Below are 23010 nucleotides of genomic sequence, written 5' to 3'. Positions count from 1 at the left end.
TATTTGGACATGAATAAGGTCCAAATTTAAGAGAAAATTATTACTTAAAACTACCCCAGAGACTTCAACACAAGGCACAGCATGTTCTGCAGCCTAGAGACAAAGATACTTCTCAGATGAATAGACAACAACTTGCTCTTTATTTGTTTCAGGGAAGCCCAGGCCCAAGTGGGACGCCTGGTGATCCAGGCCCACCGGGTCTTCAAGGTATGCCTGGAGAAAGAGGGATTGCTGGAACACCAGGCCCAAAGGGCGATAGAGTAAGTCCCTCTATTTCTGTTGTGCTGAGTAGAATCACCCATCTCTTAATACTGCACTTCTGCCAAGTATGAACCATTCAGTGTCATAACTTAGACTTTCTGGGTATTTTCCACAGGGTGGCATAGGTGAGAAAGGTGCTGAAGGTACAGCTGGCAATGATGGGGCAAGAGTAAGTAAATCTCTCACTGTTTAGTCCTGCTCTTCACACAGAAGATTATTTATTGTGTTAGGGGTACTCAGGTCATAGAATTAAACAGTACTCAACTTGGAGATATGATGGGCTGAAGTTATTCTGCCTGTGATCCAGATTTGGTTTTCAAGTTTTTCCAAGATAGATGTGCACAGTATTCTGGTATGCCTGTGTTCCAAGCCCATATTTTGTATAATAGATAATGGGAGTTAAGATGTTAATGGAAAAGTCTCCCAGAAGTAGCATGTTAATTTGGGAATTCTAAATATTCAATAAATTGATATGGCTAGTGCTGTTTGATCATCAAATGTAGTTGATTGGTTCAGACAGAGATTGGAACCTATTTGCCTAACTCCCTCATGAAGAGAAAAAGGAAACTTTTGAGGTGTGTGCAAGATATATATGAAACTTCAAAAGTAACAATAGAAACTTTAAGAGTGAAATACTAGCATAAAAGATAGTCTGCTTCTTGTACGTCAGTGAAAAATGACTTCATTTCCTTTTGAGAGTGACAAATGAAGCCAGAGCTGTTTTTTATCATTGGCCTTATCCATAAATGTTGCAAAGCAGAAGATTAATTTAGTGAAGAAAGAGAGAATGAAGGAAAGCAGGGTTATTGAGATATGTGATTTTGGTTACTGGGAAAGGAAATGCTAGTGAATTTTAGATAAAGAAGACCTGATAATTATTAAGAAATAAAGGAGAATTTTTAAGAAATGAAGAAGCATATGGAAATAGTAACATATGAAAAGTTTTAAAATAACCACTTTGAATAACCATCATTTTTCTAACTTCTTTTCGTCTTCATTTGTTCAAAAGGGTCTCCCTGGTCCAATAGGCCCAATGGGTCCAGCAGGTCCCACTGGTGAAAAGGTAAACAGATTTTTATGGCATTTCCCTACTGAAGTTTCTAATCACCATGCCTTGTTGAAACTTCTGTTACTCATCAGATAAATTACTTGGAAACTAACCTTAAATTTTATTTTAAGGGTGAACCAGGTCCTCGAGGTCTAGTTGGTCCTCCTGGCTCTCGTGGAAACCCTGTGAGTAAACATTTGTTTTTTTCCTGGCATAAGTTAAAAAAATATTACCAAGGTATGGCTAATATCTAACTCTGATCCACACTCGAGGCATTTGTATCATTTACTGATATATTTTCCTTTTTCTTCTCCTTCCTTTGTAGCCAAAACTTGTAGTTCATGTCTTGATGCTGTGCACTTGTATTGCCAGATCCCGTTGCTCTGTTTTACGCTTGTTTTAGGGCAATCTTTTCATAAAATTACCTTCATGTACCTCTGACCTGGAAGCATGACACCACTTTTAATTGTTTTAATCTTTTTAAAGCATGCCCACACCAGATACTACTGTATCCATAAGAATATTTAGATGGAAAAACTCAGAGATGCATCTTATTATTGGATATATCCAGTTATGTTAATTCTTGTCATCTTCCATTTCTGATTTTAGAGATTTTGAGGGTTGGCTTGAATGATTAAAGATTTAGAAGCTTAGCCCTTCTAGGTCCTTCATACTGCTTGGAATTGATTATGTCTCTTTCATAAATCAGAACAATCTTAACTCCAGCATAAATTGGAAGAGCTTCCACTCCTCTGGGGAATGCTGGAGCTTGGCAGACTTCAGCTCCCCCATTTCCAAACAAATGGTTTGTGGAAAGCTCAGTTGAAGCAGTTCACAGCCCATTCTGACCTTGTAGAAGAATACGCATTAGAATTATTATTTTTTATTTTTTTTCCCTGATGAGAATGGTAGGTTCCATAGAGTGTATGTTCTTCAGCTAATCCCGCAGCCACTGGAAGTGGTTTGCAGGATTAAGAGCAGAATTCCTCTTAATGCTGTTCTACTGCTTACATGTGTCTTCCATCTCTAAATTCCAAAAGTTTACATATAGTCTTGAACACATGGAAGATCTTGATGTCATACTTAACATCCTTTATATTGTGATTAAATGCTCATTTGATTCTGATTAATAGAGCAAGAATATAATCACACGACAAGAAATGTTTAGCTTCATTTCTTCTGTATTTACATGCAAATTTTACCATATATTGAAAGACATATATGTTAAATACAATTATTCTTAATTTTTCGACCAGGGTTCCCGAGGAGAAAATGGCCCAACGGGTGCTGTTGGTTTTGCTGGTCCTCCGGTATGTGTTTTGTAATACTAATGAGTTTCCTTTAGTCATGCTTTGACTTTAGTTTCTTGCTTTGTGAATAATACAACAGTGTTCTGTAATGAGTCACATTTTTGTTTCAAAAAGAGCTGTTGTTTTTTTTTCCCCATCATTATATAAAGTAGAGAAGAGGGCCAATGAATACCCTAGACAGTTGAGAAGTAATTTTGTTGATAATATTATGTAATTGTTCATCAGATTTCATATCTTCATGAATATGCTATGTTGCTCCTCTGAGATTAAAATGAGGCAAGTTGTAAAGTGTCATCTACTAAAAGTAGAAAAGATTTCCTCCATGACTGGTGGAGGATGGACTGAATTGATGGAGCAAATAGAAAAATTGTGAGCTTTTCAGTGAATACCTCCAAACTTTCCCACAGTCTAAATATTGTGATTCAATCTTTCACAAAGACTTAGGCAACTGCTTTCCCTGATGGGAAAAGAAAAAAGAATATTTGTTCAGTCTCTTTTACTTTTAGATATGCAATAGGTGTCAAGGAAAATATAAAATCTAAAGAAATGAAAAATATTAACTAGCTTGGAAACTATTGTTAATGGAAATACTGATTTCACAGAGTTTTCAGAAAACATATCTGTGTTCTGCAGATTGTGGTGAACTATTACAGTTCTATTGAGTCGACCCAATTACCAAATGCACTGTTCTTTGGGCTGATTTGTTCTCCTGTTATTTTTTGACTTCTAGATATTTCTTAAAAAATGTCTTTGTTAAGTTAGAAAAATGTGGTGTTCTCTGACTTGACGCCTCTTTTAAATATGATCTCTTATAGGGCCCTGATGGTCAGCCAGGTGTGAAAGGTGAACCTGGGGAACCTGGACAGAAAGGAGATGCTGGATCTCCAGGACCACAGGGTCTTGCTGGGTCTCCTGGTCCACCAGTAAGTATAAATAGCGTAATTGGAGAAACATTGGCATAGGTTGATCTTGCTTAATTAAAATGTCCAGAGTGTTCACTATCACCGCACTCTTTCTCATTTCATCTTAGGGTCCTTCAGGTGTTCCTGGTCTGAAAGGTGGTCGAGGAACTCAGGGTCCCCCTGTAAGTAGATTTAATTTTTTGTGAGGTGACTGAAGATAATCTAATACTGCAAATTTATACAATGTGTGTATCATTCCTCATCTCGGCTCATGTTTCACAGTTTGTAACTATAGCATTTGCTCACTAATTCAGTTAGGCAAAACTTTAGGCAATCCATGCTATATTTCTTTCAGTAAGGTTGATATTAAAATATTTTTTAGGGTGCTACTGGATTCCCAGGATCTGCTGGAAGAGTTGGACCTCCAGGACCAACTGTAAGTCAATTGACATATTTCTCATAGGTGTAATTTATAATCTGGTCATTGAGAAATTGAAGACTAAATGAAGTGGGAAGGATGAAGCAATGTTTATGGCCTGATGCTATGGAAGAGAGCACTGACGTTTGTGACTGCGTGTTTACATCCGACTTTATTAAATACAATTCATTAGTCTTGGGGTTGATCCAATGTGTCCAAATTAATGCAGGATTTTCACTGGGCTAAGTAGGCTTTAGTTAGGCTTCAAGCTATTCAAGCTGCTCTGGTGAGTTAAAACAACAACCTTATCTTCCTTTCAACCATCCCCTTCAGTGATGACTGAAGTTAGGAGAGTTTTTGCGAAAGGCAGATGCCTCTTCCAGTTTATCTCATGATGGAGTTACTCATAAGATATATTAAAATAAAGTAAGAACACACACATAAAAAAAATCTCTCATGTCTAAACATTTTTAGAAACACTGTAGTTTAAAAAAATGCCTGTGAATCTACAAGTGAAAATTCATCTCTACAAAGATGATTTTGTCCAAAATAACTTGCAGTCATTGTTAGTTTATCCGAAGGTAAAGTTTATGGAAAACATATTATAAATGTGAAATTCTATAAAAGTCTTCAAGAAATTAACAAAGGTGTGTGAAAACACTTACTTGGTATTCAAAAGAACGGGCAAGGAGTTACCTGGCAGCAGTTATACACCAGAGGCTAAAAAAGTAAAATAAAATGTCTTTTAAAGGAGGGAGTTTGGAATGGTAATGGAATGAGAGAGAAGGGTAGAGTTTGGACATAATTTGAAAACCCTGGGAGTCCAGCACAGCTGTAAATTGAGATCGTACTAGCTCTCAGCTCTGTCACACTGTGGTCATCCCTTAGAGTGTGCATGTTTATAGTTAATCAAAACACATTCCTTAGAGTTTAATAGTCCTGATTAGGAAAAGGTCCAATGTAATGATGTCTTTTAATCTTATTAGGGAGCTCCAGGACCTGCTGGGCCTATCGGTGAGCCAGGAAAGGAAGGTCCCCCAGGTCTTCGTGGTGATCCTGGTTCTCATGGCCGTGTGGGTGATCGAGGGCCAGCCGGGCCTCCTGGTGGTCCTGGAGACAAGGGTGATGCAGGGGAAGACGGGCAGCCGGTATGTCCTGGTTGTTGTTACTAATTCCCTCTAGGCTTGGTCTTGTTGTATTATTGCTGCAGAAATGATGGCAACATCATTTTATCCCTTGTGGATTTCAGGGACCAGATGGCCCTCCGGGTCCAGCAGGAACTACTGGTCAGAGAGGTATTGTTGGTATGCCAGGACAGCGAGGTGAAAGAGGAATGCCAGGATTGCCAGGTCCTGCGGTAAGTAATGACCAAGTTGACACACCAGCCTTAAACATTGTCGTGCTTGTGGGTTTGATAGTGTAGTGCACCATAATGTGAGGAGAAGGTTGGAAATCTCCAATTGCTGGAGTGAATGTAGAGAGAATAGTGAATAACTAAATCTCATGAAAATGCATGAGGTTGGAGATTTTGTTTCTGCCATTATTGGATGATCTGATCCTAAATTAAGCATAAGTGGGTAATATGTTAAGACATCTGGCTAAAATATTCCTATCTGACTTGAAACTAGATCTTTGAAAAAAAAAAACACTCCAGACTGTTCAATTAGGTGCTCAAAGGTCACGTGAATGTGAGTAAATATTCTGTAACCGCTATTTCATAAATTGTGAACTACAGTATTCCAAATTGCCATTTGTGCTCTCTTTATTTTCTTCTGGGGTTTATAGATACTTATTGGAAAGCATAATGATCCAGAAGATCAAGTCATTAAATAGAGTATTAATAAAATGATGATATGGAGGACCTGTCACTACCACTTGATCCATAAAGTCAATTTACAGCCAGAAATTATTGCAGGCTAACAAAATATGTTGTTGGTGAGACAGACAAAGGAAAAACAAAAACAACAAAAAAAATAACCTATTTCAAACTGCATTACATTTTTGCAGAGTTGGGAAGACCTTGTCTTTGATAAGGCCATAAGATATATTGACATGTCAAGGGGAGTGTGCACTTAGAGAGTTGCTGCTAGATAAACTTCTTGTGAAGCTTCTAGGCAATACAAGCCTATTCAAAAGTGACTAACACAATTCAATTGCTTAAAAATACACATTATATTAAATACATATTCAGAATAAATAAGAAGAACACATTACTTAATTCTCAGGAAACTGAATGTTGATGGTACTTCAGATTCATGAATAGTGTTTTATAGTCAGCCTTTTTTTCTGTTGCTTTCTTTATTTAGTGATTAAAATTTTGATGTCATATTTCTCATCTATTTAGGGTACACCAGGAAAACAAGGTCCCACTGGGCCACCAGGTGATAAAGGTCCCCCAGGACCTATAGGCCAGTCAGGTGCCACTGGTCCCGTCGGTGAAGCTGGCCCAGAAGTAAGTGTTTGAGCTAGTAATATACAAAAATAAGTAGTCTAGTGGTTATTCTCCTATACTTGAAGCTAAAGATAGAGAACAATTTTCTAGTTCTTGTGGAAATGTAAGATTATGGAGCTAATTGATAGCCCTGTATCTGTTTTGCAACTCTAGGGACCTGCTGGTAATGATGGTACTCCTGGACGAGATGGAGCTGTTGGAGAACGTGTAAGAATAAGTTGTTTTATTAAGTCAATTATGTAAATCTTCATTTTTATTGTTGATTTATAGTGGATTTGTTTTCTTCATTCAGTTAACTGCCATGGAGAAGTTGTTTTAAAAGTATATTATAGCTTTGAATAATAAATATCTCTCAAAGTTGAGGAAACCTTTATAACACCTGCCTCCAGAAAGTCAGACTTGAGTTCTTACAGAATGATTACCTTTGTAGATTGCAACTGTGAGAAAATAGATTATGAATGCTAAAGACTTATAGCTGTGATCTAGTCCAGTCCTCTGCAGATAATTAATATTGAAATTATGTTTTGCAGGGTGATCGTGGTGAACCTGGCCCTGCAGGCTTACCAGGTTCCCCAGGGGGCCCAGGAACTCCAGGTCCTGTTGGCCCTCCAGGAGATGCAGGTCAAAGAGGTGAAACTGTAAGTGATGCCTTTTGTTTGTTTGGCTGCTTATGTTTTGTTTGCTTTGTTTTTAATATTTTGTCTACTTTTGTGCATTGCTTCATGTGTCATCTCTGTGCAATCTTTGTAGGGTTCTCGAGGTCCGATGGGTCCACCTGGTCGTGCAGGAAAAAGAGGTTTGCCTGTAAGTTCTCCATGATCACTGTGATTTTATCTGAGCTACTTTTTACAGGAATGTGTGTGAGAAACAGAATCCAAATGACAATGCTGAACAGGGCTTCAACTTTTAATGTTCTGACTGCAGATGAATACAGGTAGTCTTCTGAACTGTAAAGGTGCACAAATCTGTTTAAGTGCACCAGTGTTTTTACTCTTTCTTTAAAATACTTTGCAGAGAAATAACAAGTGCTGTGGAAGTCTCTATTTGGAGTGTGATACTGCCCAGAGGATGGGAGACCTGAGTTAGTAAATTACTAAATTCGAATTCAAATGAGGGGTAAAGCAATGAATGCTGAACAAAAAGACAGATTTTAGGATCAAAATGGCAGAAATATTAAAGATTAAAAAAAAAAAAAAATCACCTGTTCCTATGAAACTGCCTCATTCAGCTTATGAGATTCTGATATCAATCCAAATAGAAAAACAAACAAAAAAAAATCTATTTGTGTTACATAACTTTTTTACAGTCCAAGCTTGGAACAAAGAATGAATTGCAAACTTGGGAAATTCAAAAGAAAGCTGTCCAGTCCCTAAGCAGAAGTCATATGAGAGAAAGGAAAGTTTATTGAGTAGTTAATGACACTGATGCCACCGATAAACTATTTGGAATTTGGCATTGAAAATTTAGAATGAAATTAAGGATAACAAATATAGAATTGAAAGCAGAAGCCATTTTTTTCCAATGATTCTTGAATTAGTATGAAAAGCTTCAACCTATCTAAAATACCAAGAATGAAATTAAGTCAGCAGTAGAACCAAGCTATTTGTATTGGGGAGCCTGAACACTGTTATCTGCAGTTAGAGAATGTAACTTCAGTTGACCTTTACTCATAATGAAGGCAAAAAGAGCTGCGAGAAGCACAGTATACAACATGGAGGTTTTCATACTCAGAACAGGTTTTATTGTTACAAGACTGTGAAAGATCCTTAATACTTCAATCTTGATCCATAAAAATCATTTACCATATCCAGTAATGCAAAGATACTTCACAATTTCATTACGTAGTTTGTTTAGCATCATTATTACAGTTTTTTGTTTTGTTTTGCTTTCTTTTTTACTCTCTGATGAAACTAAACAGACTAAGTTTACCACACTTGAAATTAAGTATAACAGTTTTATGTAATTATTTCTGTATTCTTTCATAAAAATTAAGATTCCTAGAGCTGCCTCAGCATCACCTTCCTCTTGGCTTTAGAAGTGAAATAGGACTGAATACAGTGTCTAAAAGAAAATGATTTGTTTGATTTATTTATTTATTTTCCAGTTAAGAATTTTACATTTCATTACTGATTCTTACAGGGTCCCCAAGGGCCTCGTGGTGACAAAGGTGACAATGGAGATCGGGGTGACAGGGGCCAGAAAGGACACAGGGGTTTCACTGGGCTTCAAGGCCTTCCTGGTCCTCCTGTAAGTTGTTTTGACTCTAATTTTATTTCCTTGGCAGTTAAACCATGTATTAGACACATATTAAATCCAAAAAACAAACAAACAAACAAAAACCATCAAAACAAATGAAAAAGCGAGTACACAAGAGCTTTTTTTTTTTTTTTTTCCCCCAGTAGGTGTTTGTGAGTGGCCTGTCTGTCTATATTACATTTTTAATGCAATATTACAATTCTGCTTCATGGTGAAGTAAACCTGTGCTTTGCAAGATCTGCATTCTCCTCTTCTTGTTCCATTTGCATCATCCCTGAAAGTGGCCAATCACTGACAGTCTATAATGTGTCAGCACAAGATGTTAAAAAAAAAAAAAAGTAAAGAAAAAAGTTGATTGTTTCAGATCATCACATTAGAGTGTGGAATAGTTTTTGTCAGTGTATTTGAACACTCTACAGTCAAGAAATCAAATGCGGTCTCCTGAGGACTATGACTGTCTCTCTAATATTTATAAGAACTTCATATTTTCAGTGGCAATTGGTTGGAAATACTATCAAAAACTTATTTTTTTTGACAGTTCTTCACTGATCATGTTCAAGAGCTGAACATTTCAACATGTAGGCAAAGAGTTAAACAAAACAAAACCCAAAGCATCTTTCCACTTCATAATAGCAGTCAGTTACTCTTTTGTAAGCCAATCTGATTCTACGTATTGTGAAGCACCTGTCTTCTGGGGAAACAGCTTTATATATACTTAAGCATCATTCTATATATCTCAGTCATGATTGCTGTAGTTTCTGTGTCTTTGTGACAAAAGAGAACAAAAAGATGAAAACTGATCAGAAGAGGAAAGGTATTACCCCTTGTTCCTGTATATTATAACCTTATTTGTACGTAGTGTTGTATATCACTCCCTATTTCTTTCAGACTAAAGGAATATACTGTAAATATCACAACGGTAATGATAGTTTCTTCTGTTTAGGGCCCTATTGGTGAACAGGGCAGTCCTGGCATTCCAGGCCCATTTGGTCCTCGGGTGAGTATAAGATTTCAGCCTGGAATTTTTCTTGCTTGTTTTTCCTAAGAACAGATTTCTGTTTGGCTTTCATTTTTAGTTTACTGGCTTTTATTGATTTCAATATCACGTTGATTACCATATCTTTTGCTGAAAGGCATTGTCTTGCTTAATGTAACAAGGCATTAAGTTTATAGCCAGATAAATGTTCAGAATAACTATGGGGCTACAGTCTGCTCACACAGACACTTATGCTACACCTGATGCAAAGCCACATATGTGGCAGTTCTGCTTATTGGTATTCTGCCTTACACCCTCTGGGTATCACTGACCCAAAATTAAAGGTGAAATATGAATCCTTGTATGTTCCCAAGTGCCAAAATGTCTCTGGGTCTGTATGCATGTGGGCATACAGAAGCTACTCCAAAGTGTAGCACTTGGAATTTAACTCACTTAAATGTTTTCGGAAAAGAAATACCATGGATCCGGTGGATATATTGTCTGAGGGGATTAACATTAGAAGAACAGCACTGAAACTGATTTCTTCATTTTAGAGAAGAAAAAGGGCAATTTTTAAAGTTTGTTAATAGACATAAATGACTGTATTGCTTCCTGAAGAGGTATTGCTTGTAAAAATGCTGTTTTGTATACAACTGTTGTTAAATGCTAAAACAGATTCCTTCCTTCTCTTGTTTTATCTAGGGTCCTCCAGGTCCAGTCGGTCCTTCAGGCAAAGATGGAAGTCCTGGGCCACTTGGGCCAGTTGGGCCTCCTGGTGTTAGAGGAAGTGTAGGAGAAGCTGGACCTGAGGTAAGCTGATAGGAATATGGAGGGAAGAGGTTACCTTCACATAATGAGATTTTTTTTGCAATCCATTGCAGCACATTCTCAAATGTCTATGAGCTCAAGATAAATCATGATACTAGATACAGTTTCTCCAACAACTATTTGGGGTAACTATGTATAGGAATCATAAATCATAAAACTATGTAATATCATTCCAAGGAGGGTAGTTAGAAAATTAGAGTGGTCTGAGGACGGGGTGATGTGGATGAGCATGTGAAGAGTTAAAGAATGACGTTGCTTATTTTGGGAGCATAGATAAAAAGATGCCTAAAACAAAGAGCAAGACAGAGGAGGCACTTTCAGCTGTTTTCCTGTCTTGTAAGACAAATATTTATGGTGTTTCCTGTCTTTATTGTGCAAATGTTTACACTATTTCATTTGAATTTCTGCCAGTTACCAGAATTTCCATTTCTGCTGAGGCATCAATATTGAATGAATAGTCTGTGGTAAAGTTTAAGAATACATGTATCCAAATATTTCTTTTTGTGTAATGAGGCAATACAAGAAATACTACATACCAATATTTTCAGTTTTGCTTTTCATGGTTACTTGCATGCCACTATTAATTGGAAACAATAAGAAATAAATGTTAAGCATTTCATTTGTCACACGTAGAGTGTATTAGTTTGGGTATATGCACTACTTTCGGAGCACTAATTAATCTCAAGGGAAATGCTACATTTTGATATACCCTCTGATGCACCTGAGATGCACCATCAAACTTACAGTGAAGGTATATTGCAGACTTTCCACTGCCAGAGAGCTCACAGAGCCTGCACGTGGACATATAATGCTTATTGACAGATGTTTTCTGTCTCAAGGCTCAGTTACCTCCCCACATAGCACAGTCCATGTTAACAGAAGGACCTCAAAACCTGCCTCAGGGATATCTTATTCAGGAAAATACCTGCTGTGCCAAGTCTGGATGATGTGAATTCTGTTTCATATCTTTGGTGACCTGGGGCCAGAAAGCCCAGCACTATGAAAGAAAAATGTATAGCTGGTGCCAAATTTCCCCTCCAGGTTTACCAATTGCAAGTGTGCCTGAGGTGATTCAGGGGAGGCAAGAATTTTAGATTGCTCTCAAAATTACTTGCAGCTGTTTGGGATTCTATGAAATAAAGCAATTAGGCTGGAGTTTGAGAACCAGGAGGGACAGATGGCTTAAAAAACTGGAATCAAGAAGCTGTTCCTTGATGACTTTTTCCAGCTGTTGTCTGCAAGCTACAGTAAGAAAAAATTGAGCAAGGTATTAAAACAGTCAGTGAGGATATGAAGCAGAGTGCAGTTCTAATCTCTTCTCAGAGTGTGATACCTCATGTGCAGTTCTAATCTCTTACCTTTGATCCTGGAAATGTAGACTGCTTACTTATATCTGAATTTTCCCTGCACATCAAGGTGATTGGCCTTAAAGTTTTGCTTGTTTAGTCACTAGTTTCTATATCATTTTGCCTAGTATTCACCCTGCTGTGCCTCTATTGCCTTTTTTTCTTTGTTTTATCTTAGGGTCCACCAGGTGATCCTGGCCCTCCTGGTCCTCCAGGCCCTCCAGGCCACCTCACTGCTGCCATTGGTGACATTATGGGACACTATGATGATGCTATGGCAGATCCGCTCCCAGAGTTTACTGAAGATGAAGCAGCTCCAGATGACCACAATAAAACAGACCCAGGAGTCCATGCCACACTGAAGTCACTGAGCAGCCAGATTGAGACTATGCGCAGCCCAGATGGTTCAAAGAAACACCCAGCACGGACTTGTGATGACCTGAAGCTGTGCCACCCATCCAAGAAGAGTGGTGCGTATAAACACACCACCTTCTGTATGAGCCATATGATTCTGTCTTATTTCCCATATATACTTGGTCACTGAGAAAAAGCGTAGTACAGGTTTTGATGGTCTAAATCAACATTAACACTAAGTACTCAAAAACTTCTCATAAAAATTATTTCTTCTTCCCTATGAAGTATGTATTATGTTGTGCTGCATATTCATTTATTCAATATATATATTCAGATATATCTTTTACATCTGAAATATTTTATACTTACATGTACTGTTAATTCTGAAAGCGTTAGCACAATGGAGTACCACTTACGTGATGATAGGTGCAAGTTGGTACACCAGTTGTGAATATTGGCTTAATTGTTATTAGCTCAGAATGTTACCTGTGAATTGATGTCCTATGAATGCTTTCCATGCAGAATTCTCTGCTGCTGTTCCATATTAGCAATAATTCATAGGTGGCAATATTCTTACATGCAAATTAGGAATCTCCCTAATTAACATGGGTTACCAGTGATAAATCAGAACAGACTGGAAGGTAGAGACAATTCATTTCAGGCCTTAACAGCCTTTCACCTGTTTCCTGATACATTGCCTCCAGCATCAACTTAGGAGAGGCTGACATCAGTTCAGAATCTTCAGAAAAAAAAATCTTCTAGCATTTTTGGTGTACTTTATGTGCTTGTAGCATTCAGGAGCTTTGAAATGGATTTAAATAACCTTAAACAACTTTTAAGTCTGAATTCCCCAATTTGGAAATATTTGAAATGCCTGTCAGCTTTCAGTTAAAGCACCATCATAGTGTATACCCAAAGCACACATCAAAACACACATTGGATTGTCACATGAAAGATATGCATGCTTTTTTTTTTTTTTTTGTACTGTCAAGACATACTTTTTCTCATAACTCCCCTGTTATTTCAAGAATCTTAGTAATATAACAGAATTTTATATTTCATTTATTATTCTCTGTAGGTGAATATTGGATTGATCCTAACCAGGGATGTGTTGAAGATGCTATAAAAGTATACTGCAACATGGAAACTGGAGAGACCTGCATTTCTGCAAATCCTTCTGCTATCCCACGTAAAACATGGTGGACCAGCAGATCATCTGACTTGAAGCCTGTTTGGTACGGCCTTGATATGAACAGGGGATCACAGGTAACTAAATATATTTTATTTCAAGAATTAACTACTGTGAACATTGATTCCTTCTGGTTTAGAATTTTATCTGCTCTACTGATCAGATTCTGAAACAGTCAGAGCATTTTAACTCTTGATTAGACTGGGTTATATACAGTTAGTTGTAATCATACAGAAATTACAGGAAAGGGAGCTGGGAGATGCAATGAAAGAACTTCTGAGGCAGGATTGGCTATAAATAAACCACTTCTGGTAGATGTTTAATTCTCTTGACCTTAAAAAATCCAGCTTTTTTAACAACCTATTTTAGTGACTCACTATCTTTGTATTTAAGGCCGTATATTTACCCTAATACACAATTGAAATCACTGCTGTAATGGTTTAATTGAATTCTATACTTTCTTTCAGAAAGCTCCATGCTGCTGAAGTTACAAGTTTTACTTTATTAATTCTGTCACCTATTCTGTTTTTAAAGAAAATAAAGTTGTCATATGTCATAGTGTTTCAGAAATGTTTATAAAATTTACAAGATCTTAATCAATTTTCATGTAATAAATGGTGATCTATTTCATATCTTCACAGTTTGTGTATGGGGATACAGCTGTCACTCAAATGACATTCCTGCGCCTCCTATCAAAGGAAGCATCCCAGAATATCACTTACCTTTGTAAGAACAGTGTTGGGTACATGGATGAACAGACAAAGAACCTGAAAAAGGCAGTAATTCTTAAAGGGGCAAATGACCTGGAGATCAAAGCAGAGGGAAACAGCCGATTCAGATACACTGTGCTTCATGACAGCTGTTCAGTAAGTTCTGTCTTTTTGTCACTTGGTATGGGGTAAAAGGACTTTTGGCTTCTAACATTGGCAGTAATGGCAGCTCTTCCTTAATTTGGAAAAAAAGTAAATCCATAGAATAGGGTAACTACAATACTGCAGAATTTCACCAGGAATTATAGAAATAAGTGATTGTATAGGTATTTTAATAATTCCTATTTTATATAATAGAAGTCTTCATTATTTAGAGGATATTTATAACTTAGTAAATATTAGTGAGCATATGGAAATAGATATCTTCAGAGTTTGCATTTCCCAATATTTGTTTACTTCTGTGTTAAATCACACAAAGAAGTCAGTTAATCTCAAGCATCTGTCTACCAATTGGGTAGGATTATCGCAGCAATACCCTGGAGGAAATTCATTGTGGCTGACTGAATAGGAAAGGAAAATATTCCCCCAAAAACTTTTTAGTGGCCTTAAAAAACAGAAAGTAGAAGTTGAGTAAATTTTGTCAAGTTCAATAGCATTCTCAGCCTAGTCCAAGATATACAGCAAAATATGCCTAAAATTTGTTTTGTCCTTTATATATATCAGACTACTCTCTGTACTTTAAAGGAATGTACTTCAAGAATGTGGGTGCAGGTCACATAAAGAAAAATTTAATATCAAAAAGATCAATCAATCCAGCTTGAGGGAGGAATCCTGCTGTCAGTCGGAAGGATCTGTTCATCACCGTAAAAGAAAGACATACGCATTTTAAAATAATCAAGGTGCAGTGTTGTAGGGGATGTGTTACTCAGCAGAGATGCGGTGAGATAATTCTGAAATATCTCAGACAGTTGACTCACCAGCTGGAATTCAGGCTGTTTCTCAGATGAGATGTGGACTGATTTCTTCTCTCTCTCCCCCCTTCCCCCCTTTTTTTCAGAAACGTAATGGGAACGTGGGCAAGACTGTCTTTGAGTACAGAACACAAAATGTGGCACGCTTACCTATCATAGATATTGCACCAGTGGACGTTGGCAGCACTGACCAGGAATTCGGAATTGAAATTGGGCCAGTTTGTTTTGTGTAAGAGGAAGGGGGGAGATTAACACACTACCCAGCCACAGCAGCAATTAAACACATGAACTTAGACTGATTGAAGTTAATCCTGAGACTCTTGAAGTAATGGCTGATATTGGATCAGCATTGTATATACAGTTCTTTTTAAATGCCCGGCCTCCTTTTGAATATTTATTTTACTTATAAACGTTCTGTTTTAAATGATCGAAACCGACTTTTTAGTACAACAGTACAATTTTAAGAGAACCGATGACCACCTTTTAAAAATGACATGAATATTTGTCCTTGCTTTTGTTTCAGATAATTTCAGAATTTACAGGTATTCAAAATAGATAGTTTTAATGGGGGACTATGTAAAGCTCTAATAATTTCTTTTGCTTGGATGCATACTGAATAACAGAAAAGTAGAGCACTTTTATGAACTGTTGGCAATATTCCAATCTTATCTACTCTCTCTACCCCAGTTTATCTTCCTGTGGTTGCCAGTGTGTTAGCCATTCACAGATATCTGTCTCTTGTAGAAGAAAATCTCTCAGACAAAATCATCTGAATCTGGCATTGTCTTTCCTGCACTTTCCTATATGATAGTCTGCTCATAAAAGTATTCCACAGCCATGATTAATTTATGAAGTAAAAATACTACTGGGGTAAATACGAGATTTCAGTAGAGGTGTCCCATATCTTAAATTGTAAGGCCTGACTTCACTTCTCATGATGTATCTGTGTAATTCCATTAAATTATTATTAAGCTTCAAAATACATTTTAAACCCAATACTTGTCGATTTTCCAATACTTGCCCATCTAATAAGCCATTACATATCAAATTATACCAGTGTCTTATATATGGTGCCAATTTATGTATGTTGCAAATCATTCACATGTATATCAGACCAATTGCTAATAAAGAGAAAGAAAATTTAGAAATTCATTGATTTTAGCTGACATCCAGACATGCATCACCAGTAATTTGGTCTTACTGGTCTTGAGCTGTCAAGGCAAGAAAATTCCATCATTTCTTAGCATGAGCTACCTCATCTCTGGAAGTTGGGATGCATTTAATATTCCTATTTTTATTTTAGATATTAAAAGGTGCTATGCTTCTGTTATTATTTCGAGAAAGGAGATAGGCAGGGCAAAAACAAACAAACAAAAAGTGATGGTGCTAAATGACTCTGTAGAAGGCCGATGAAATAAAGATGCTGACTGTCAATGTCATTTTCAGAGTTTAGCTGTTAGGCTTACGGTGTTTGAGAGAACAATATTGCAGTGCATTTATTTGTTGGTCATGCAGTATATAAAATGATTTGTACCACCAGCATGCTTTATTTTGTAAAGTATGTGGGTACAAACTTACGTAGTTGTTTTTTTTTTTTTTTATTATTATTATTTCTTTACTGCATCTGTGCTCTCCAAGTTTTTTGTTTGTTTCTTTAAAAAAATAAAAATAAACAGCTGGGGCCATCCCTAAAGAAAGTCATGCACATAGCTTTATTCATGTATCTTTGCAAAGCATTTAATTAAATACATGCTTCTCGCTATGGAAGTGGTTTCCTTTTTGTAGAATTCCTTCCAGTGTGTCCCGTATCAGTTTGTTTCCAAAGTAAAAACAGAAGTATTTAACTTTTGTTTTGTTGTGTTGCTGTTTGACGAACTCCTTTGCAATGTGTTCACGTGAAGTATTTTACACCTAAGAATATGAAAGTGTCCTGAATAATACTTTGTGACAGTTTTCACAAGGTAGGCGTTGATTTGTGTGGAGTAGTCACAAGAAATACTATTAAGGCTGCCAAACTTGTGTTGTCTGAGACTCCAGAGACTGAGCAAAATGTGATTTATCCGATTCCAAGTGTCAATGTAAGTTATCTCTGACAGAATACAGTTTCCGGACAAGCCATAAAGTTGCACTTTATTAAGGCGGGCAAGAATTTATGTTTGTTTCCTCCTGAAAAGGCAGGAGCTTTGGAAGATCCCATATTGTCTGTAGGCACATCCACAGGAGCTAGGAGTCGTAAGATTCATGCTGTCGTTAGCTGTTGTTTTATTACCCATGCTGGAACACGAGCACTTCTTTTTTATCATGAAATGATTTCTGTTAATATGTGGCTCAGGAGTTGGCATATCATATTGTAGCCTTAAGAAATGTTTAGATGATATTAACTACAGGGAATGATCTGAGGTATGGTGGCTCACTGCAACATGCTTGCGAAAATGTAGGTATCTGATGGCGGTGATCGTGTCTCCAAGGGACATTTATCCAGAAGCACAAAGTAAAGAACATGTAGAGTATAAAAGCACATTTGAGAGTTTTGTTGCTGTTGTTTCTTAATTTGTGATTTTCATCATCAGAATATCATAATCCATGATCAGTATAAATGTTTGGCGAGGTTGTTGAAGGAGAAGAGTAGCTAATTGTAAGGGATATATGTTTTCTTTCTTTTCAAGTCTCTCTCTTTGCATCTCTATCTCCATACAAAGTGTGTGATATTTCTTCAGGAGGATGCCTCAAGCACTGAAAGAAAGCTTTGACTAGGAAGCACCCTAAAATAATATTTTGTAAAAAACATCATTGGAGAATTGCTGAGGCAAAGCCTTGAAGTGTGAGCTCTCAGGAAACCAAAATAGTTAACTAAAAAGCTTTTGTAATGCAAATAGTCGGACATGTGTTTTTTCTGCTCTGGAATAACAGTGTCTATTCTGTACATGCATATTACCTCTCTATTATTGTTTAAACTTTCCCCAAGTACTGTAGAACCTTTTTAAGCAAGGAAAAGAAAAATAAAAAAATAAGGTAGGGGAGTGGATGGGAGGCATTGGGGCAGGATTTCTCTGCTTGACGCTACTTCTCATCTGGCCACGTGGCATAGCCTTGTATAAATACAGCTTTAATTCCATGAACGTAGAATGAAAGAGCTAATAATATGCAAAAAGCTGGTTTGCCTCCAAAGTAGCATTAATCAAATATTAGCTATTTAGGGCATTTAGTGCAATTCTCCTGTCCTTTTTGCTAATGGCCTTAGGAATGATAGAGAAGGTACTTTAAAACAGTTATGGCAGTAAAATGTCAGAGGCTTCATTTAAATCGATTTTATAATTAAAAAAATTGGTTATTGTTCTGCTTTTCATAACTGCCAGTCCCGCAGAGTGCTGTCCTCGGTGAGAAAGGAACCCCAGTGCTTCCAGTAGCTGACACCTCCCAGTAGCAGCTGTGCAGCAGTAGTGTGGCAAATAGTCACTAAAATCTCATCCAGAAGGTAAAATTTTGTTATCCACTACTCACAAATTGGCACTTTACTGTATGCTGAGAATGGTGGAGTTGGTGATACAATAGTTTAGCTTGAATGTTTAGAGTAAGACCTATTTGGATTTATTTATTATTTTTTTTAAATTTGATTTAACCAACTCGTCTGGATTGTTCTTAAGCTCATATCATCACTGCTAAGCTTTTGTCCCTGTGTCACTGAACTATAGCTATAAAATGTGTGACTTGACTCTACAATTGTGCAGCTTCTTATAGGCTTGAGACCAAGAAGAGCTCCTCGGTTGTGAGGGGCCTTATCAGTGCAATGGGATCTTATCCTTTTTTAATATCTCACTGAGAAGAGAAAAGCAGCCGAGTTAAGAAAATGAGCAGCTTTGGTCTGTGGAGCTATGAGTTCTTTAACTTTTCACCTTTGGGACTTTGATTTTATGTGATAGAATCCATTTTGGATGGATTTTCTTGAGCAGTGGCTCCTAACACTGATGACTTTTATAGAGTATTTAACTTAGATTTCTTACAAGTTAAATCTTTAAGAGAATATTTTCATTCTGAGGTATGAAAAAACATGAAAGATCTTTCAGATATGTTCAGTGGGCCTTGAAGGGTCTGGCAAATATTCCCAGAGATGAAAAGGTGCATTTCTCTGCAAGCACAATGTACAAGGAATTGAGATTCAGGTATCGCTGAGCCTATTCTTTTTTTGCTATTGACTATTTTTAGTAAGCTTTCATCTTATATTTTGATAGTTTAATTATGCTTTCTCCAAGATGTTTTCTTTTATTGCTGCTTGACATCTCTTCCTGATTTATTGGGAGCGGTAAGGTGCTGTATAATGAATAATATTGTATCTTTTTAAAAAACAGTGCTCTTATTCCTTCTGTATTTCCTGATGAGCCCAGCTCTGAATGCATGAGTCAAATGTGATCAGAGTCTTCTCACAAAGAGCAATTTGTATTGAGCAGTTCTGGATGCTTAATATGTGGGGCAGAAAAGGAATTGATTGTTTAATCCTGCCTGAATAAGAGTGGTTTTTTGGCTTGCATTTTTGGATGTATGCACCTCAGTTATAGAGTGACTATGAAAAGGAGTTTACTTTTAGCATGAACCGTTTGATCTTTTAAAAGGCACCTTAAGATATCTCTCCTCCACTGTCCTTCCTAAAAGACCTTTTCAATTCTCCCTGCTCTGGCAGTTCCCTCTAGCTTGGTGGTTACTCTTATCTCTGGGTGTATGAGACCAGAAGTTCAAATCTCATGTCCTCTCCCTCTCATGCTCCTTCCTTAACTATTTTTTATCTTCTCAGTAACTACGATAAACATTCGACTTTAAGTTTTTAATGCTAAAATCCTTCTGTAGAGTACCAGGGTATTACACAGCAGTAGAAAAATGCACCAAGCAACGTGGAAATTTAAGAAAGGAAATTTGATATCATTGTATCTAGAGGCAACACAATCGAAGTCTGCAGAGCATAGCAATCAAAGAGAGGAGAATGAGGAAAAGCTTTTCTCTGTGAAGGCAAGTAAAGAGTCTAAAACTGGATTAAAAGCAAAATGTATTATTTCTCTTATTACTCCTGGGTAAGGGCCCTGAAGTTTATTTTTATCTTTCTGTAGTTGGCTGAGATTGAGCAAAGCAGTTACTACACTGGTAAATGTGGGAAGGGTATTGCACGCTGAGAGGTGACATGGTTGAAGAATATAGGTATAAGAAGGTGTCTGTGAGAAATTAGAAAAATAAAGAAGAGTTTGAAGCTTTAATCACAGAATTGAGGTTGGAAGGGAGCACCTGAGAACACCTAGTCCAACCCCCTGCTCAAGAAATCATCTATACTAGGTGTCCAGTCAGGGTTTGAGTGTCTCTGTGTGTGGACACTGGGAAACCTGTACCAGTGTTTGAACACCATCACAGTAAAAAATAAACAAAACAGTAGTTTTGTTTCATCTGCATTCCCTCCCATCAGCTATTTATACACATGAATGTATAAATTCGCCAGAGCCCCAGGTGAGCCTTCTGCAGGCCAAACAGTCCCAGCTCTCTCTGCTTTCTCCTGTGAAAGATGCTCCAGTCTCTTCATCATCACTGTGGTCCTGTGCTGGACTCATTGCAGTAAGTCCGTATTTCTCTGGTACAGGGGAGCCCAGAACTGAACACAGCGCTCTAGGCGTGAGCTCAGCAGTGCTGAACAGGCAGGCAGGACCACTTCCTGTGACCTGCTCCATTTGATTTAGTTTAGTCAAATCTCCCTTGGAAGGCTCTCAGAATTTCAAATGAGATTGCAGAGGGAATTCCCAGTTCTAAAACTGGGTAAAAAAATATTCAAACCCTACATGAAATTTAAGAAAGTGATTAGGATTTTCCAGACAGCAGAACCCTCTATACAAAGGTGGCCTTCAGCAGCCTTTTGCTTAGAAATGTGCAAAGTTTTAAAATAACAGATAAGGTAATTTATCTACGCACTGACTAAATCTCTCAATCTACGGATTATTTTATTTTATTTTATTTTTTTTTTTCAGGAAAGGGAGGATAAACTACAGGCTTAATACTTGCTAGACAGTTGGACTCAATGAGAGAGGCTGTACTTAATAATAACAACCAAAAAAAAGCACTCAGGAAGATATCAAAACAGATGCAAAACTAATAGCAGAACTAAACATGAATGTAGAAATGGCAATGGAAAGAAAAAGATTCCCCATCGAGCAGGCAAATATCACACAGAAAACAAGGTAAAAATTATAATAGAAAATGATGGTATTACCACACACCCCCCACGACAAAAGGTAAAACCAAACCATCAGTTCAATACATTAAATAGAAATGCTAAAGAAACCGTGGAGCCATAGACCTGGTTAGTGTGCTTATGATAGAAAAAAAAATATGATTTTGATTCTAGATTACTCTGTCCACTAGATCATTATCTTATTGCTATGAGTTTAAAGATTTTGTTAAAGCCTGTGACTTCATGCAGTCATAGATATGGGTGCCATAAAGTTAGATTCAGTTTCTTAAGAAGTACAATATCTTTAGCCTACATGTTTTTCTTGTCTTGTAGTTCAGTAAGTTAGCTACTGTTAAAATTGGAGGTAAGGCTTATTAATGTATCAAATAGCATGAGAACCATTATGAAGAATATAATGAGTAATGATTCAGAGCCCTTGACTGCCCCAAAAGCATATGTATGGTTGCAAAGGGAAAACTAAGTACAAAAAACCAGCTTTCTTGTGAAGTTGTTACTCCTAGGAGCTGATTATAGGAAACATAAAATATCTTTAGGAATAGAAAAAGAAAAGATCTTTTTGTTTGTTTGTTTGTTTTTCCATAAGCAGAATAAGAAAGGACACCACGTCAAACATGAGGAACAGGACATACTGTGGTAAAGCCAGTGAGTTTTGGGGGAGGACCTGAGCAGAATTATGCAAAGATTAAAACTGAGATGCTTTATATGTGTACCCAATGTAGGAGGAAATTCAGAGAGACTAATTGCTAGTGTACCTCTTGTGCTATCGTGTATGCTTTATCATTTGTTGGGAGATCTGGGAAAGTACTAAGGTATCATGCAACATTCTAACTGAATCTAAACTATAGAGGAGTTTCTTTCTATTCTGTCCCCTGCACCTTAATTTCTTGCACATTTTTGTTTCCTTGTGGTTAGAATAAGAAATCATCTTTTTATAAGTTCTTGCTCAAGGTTTTTCTAAATAATAATATTTCATAATCATTACAATCTATTGTGTTCTCAGTTTTGAAGATGGAGCACTATCAAATGTTTCTACTGTAGACTTTATTCCTTAATTGAGATATGGTTATGCATCCTCCAGAGAAAACTGCAGCCTTATTTAAGCATGTAAGTGCAGAAAAAACATGCAAGTTTGTGTTTGACAAAGAATCAAAGAACCGCCCTTTGCCCTCAGTCAGCTGAGTCAAAAATCCCGCTGGTTTTAGTAAAAGAACACTTTAGTAGTTCCGGAACCTCCAGTCAAATATTTTTCCCTGTATGGTGGGGAGCAATCTTCCCAGAGACACAGAAACACGACATTCTCAGAACATTGTGACAATTATAGGATCCATCATGGTAATCTAGGAACCTCTGTCCTTTAAGGAACATACATTAGTCTAGATAAGAAATGAGTAAACCCAAAGCGTTTACTGCTGCCGTATCAACATGGCCACTTCCTGACAGCAATCCTCTTCTCTGCCTTGCAGATGCAACCAAATGAACAAGGAAGCATCAGTAGGGTTTTTCAGGTACCTTGGAGGTACTGTAACAAAGACAGTAAAGCTGACATTTGAGTCATGACAGAAACCTTCACAAAACCCCTCAGGAATTGGGACTTGTTAATTGTGTTCTTAATGGATATGAACATAGACCTGAAATTCAGCAACAAAATGCAAGTTTTGATCCTTAATCCAGAGGTGTCCGTGGCTAAATGAAAACTGAAAGGAGACCATGCAGTTTGTCTTGTGAATCTCCTCTGGCAGTAATAGAGCAATTTTGAATGAGCATAGCTT

The 23010-nt window shown here is 37.2% G+C and overlaps 1 protein-coding gene across 1 annotated transcript in view; it reads left to right on the top strand.

Moving 5' to 3' along the window:
• Positions 1-16783, top strand: part of COL5A2 (collagen type V alpha 2 chain) — a 101432-nt gene extending 84649 nt beyond the window's left edge. The window contains exons 34-54 of the mRNA XM_038182147.2: positions 153-260; positions 377-430; positions 1271-1324; positions 1441-1494; positions 2566-2619; positions 3435-3542; positions 3650-3703; positions 3904-3957; positions 4926-5087; positions 5189-5296; positions 6284-6391; positions 6545-6598; positions 6922-7029; positions 7142-7195; positions 8531-8638; positions 9591-9644; positions 10326-10433; positions 11976-12267; positions 13230-13417; positions 13982-14206; positions 15108-16783. Coding sequence (XP_038038075.1) covers positions 153-260; positions 377-430; positions 1271-1324; positions 1441-1494; positions 2566-2619; positions 3435-3542; positions 3650-3703; positions 3904-3957; positions 4926-5087; positions 5189-5296; positions 6284-6391; positions 6545-6598; positions 6922-7029; positions 7142-7195; positions 8531-8638; positions 9591-9644; positions 10326-10433; positions 11976-12267; positions 13230-13417; positions 13982-14206; positions 15108-15254 — 2256 coding nt within the window. The 3' untranslated portion in view covers positions 15255-16783. The remainder of the gene's footprint in view (positions 1-152; positions 261-376; positions 431-1270; positions 1325-1440; positions 1495-2565; positions 2620-3434; positions 3543-3649; positions 3704-3903; positions 3958-4925; positions 5088-5188; positions 5297-6283; positions 6392-6544; positions 6599-6921; positions 7030-7141; positions 7196-8530; positions 8639-9590; positions 9645-10325; positions 10434-11975; positions 12268-13229; positions 13418-13981; positions 14207-15107) is intronic.
• The last annotated feature ends 6227 nt before the right edge of the window (positions 16784-23010 follow it).

The sequence above is a fragment of the Anas platyrhynchos genome, chromosome 7 (assembly GCF_047663525.1).
Source record: "Anas platyrhynchos isolate ZD024472 breed Pekin duck chromosome 7, IASCAAS_PekinDuck_T2T, whole genome shotgun sequence".
In the NCBI taxonomy this organism is placed as follows: Eukaryota; Metazoa; Chordata; class Aves; order Anseriformes; family Anatidae; genus Anas; species Anas platyrhynchos.
This window is presented reverse-complemented; position numbering and strand designations above follow the sequence as displayed.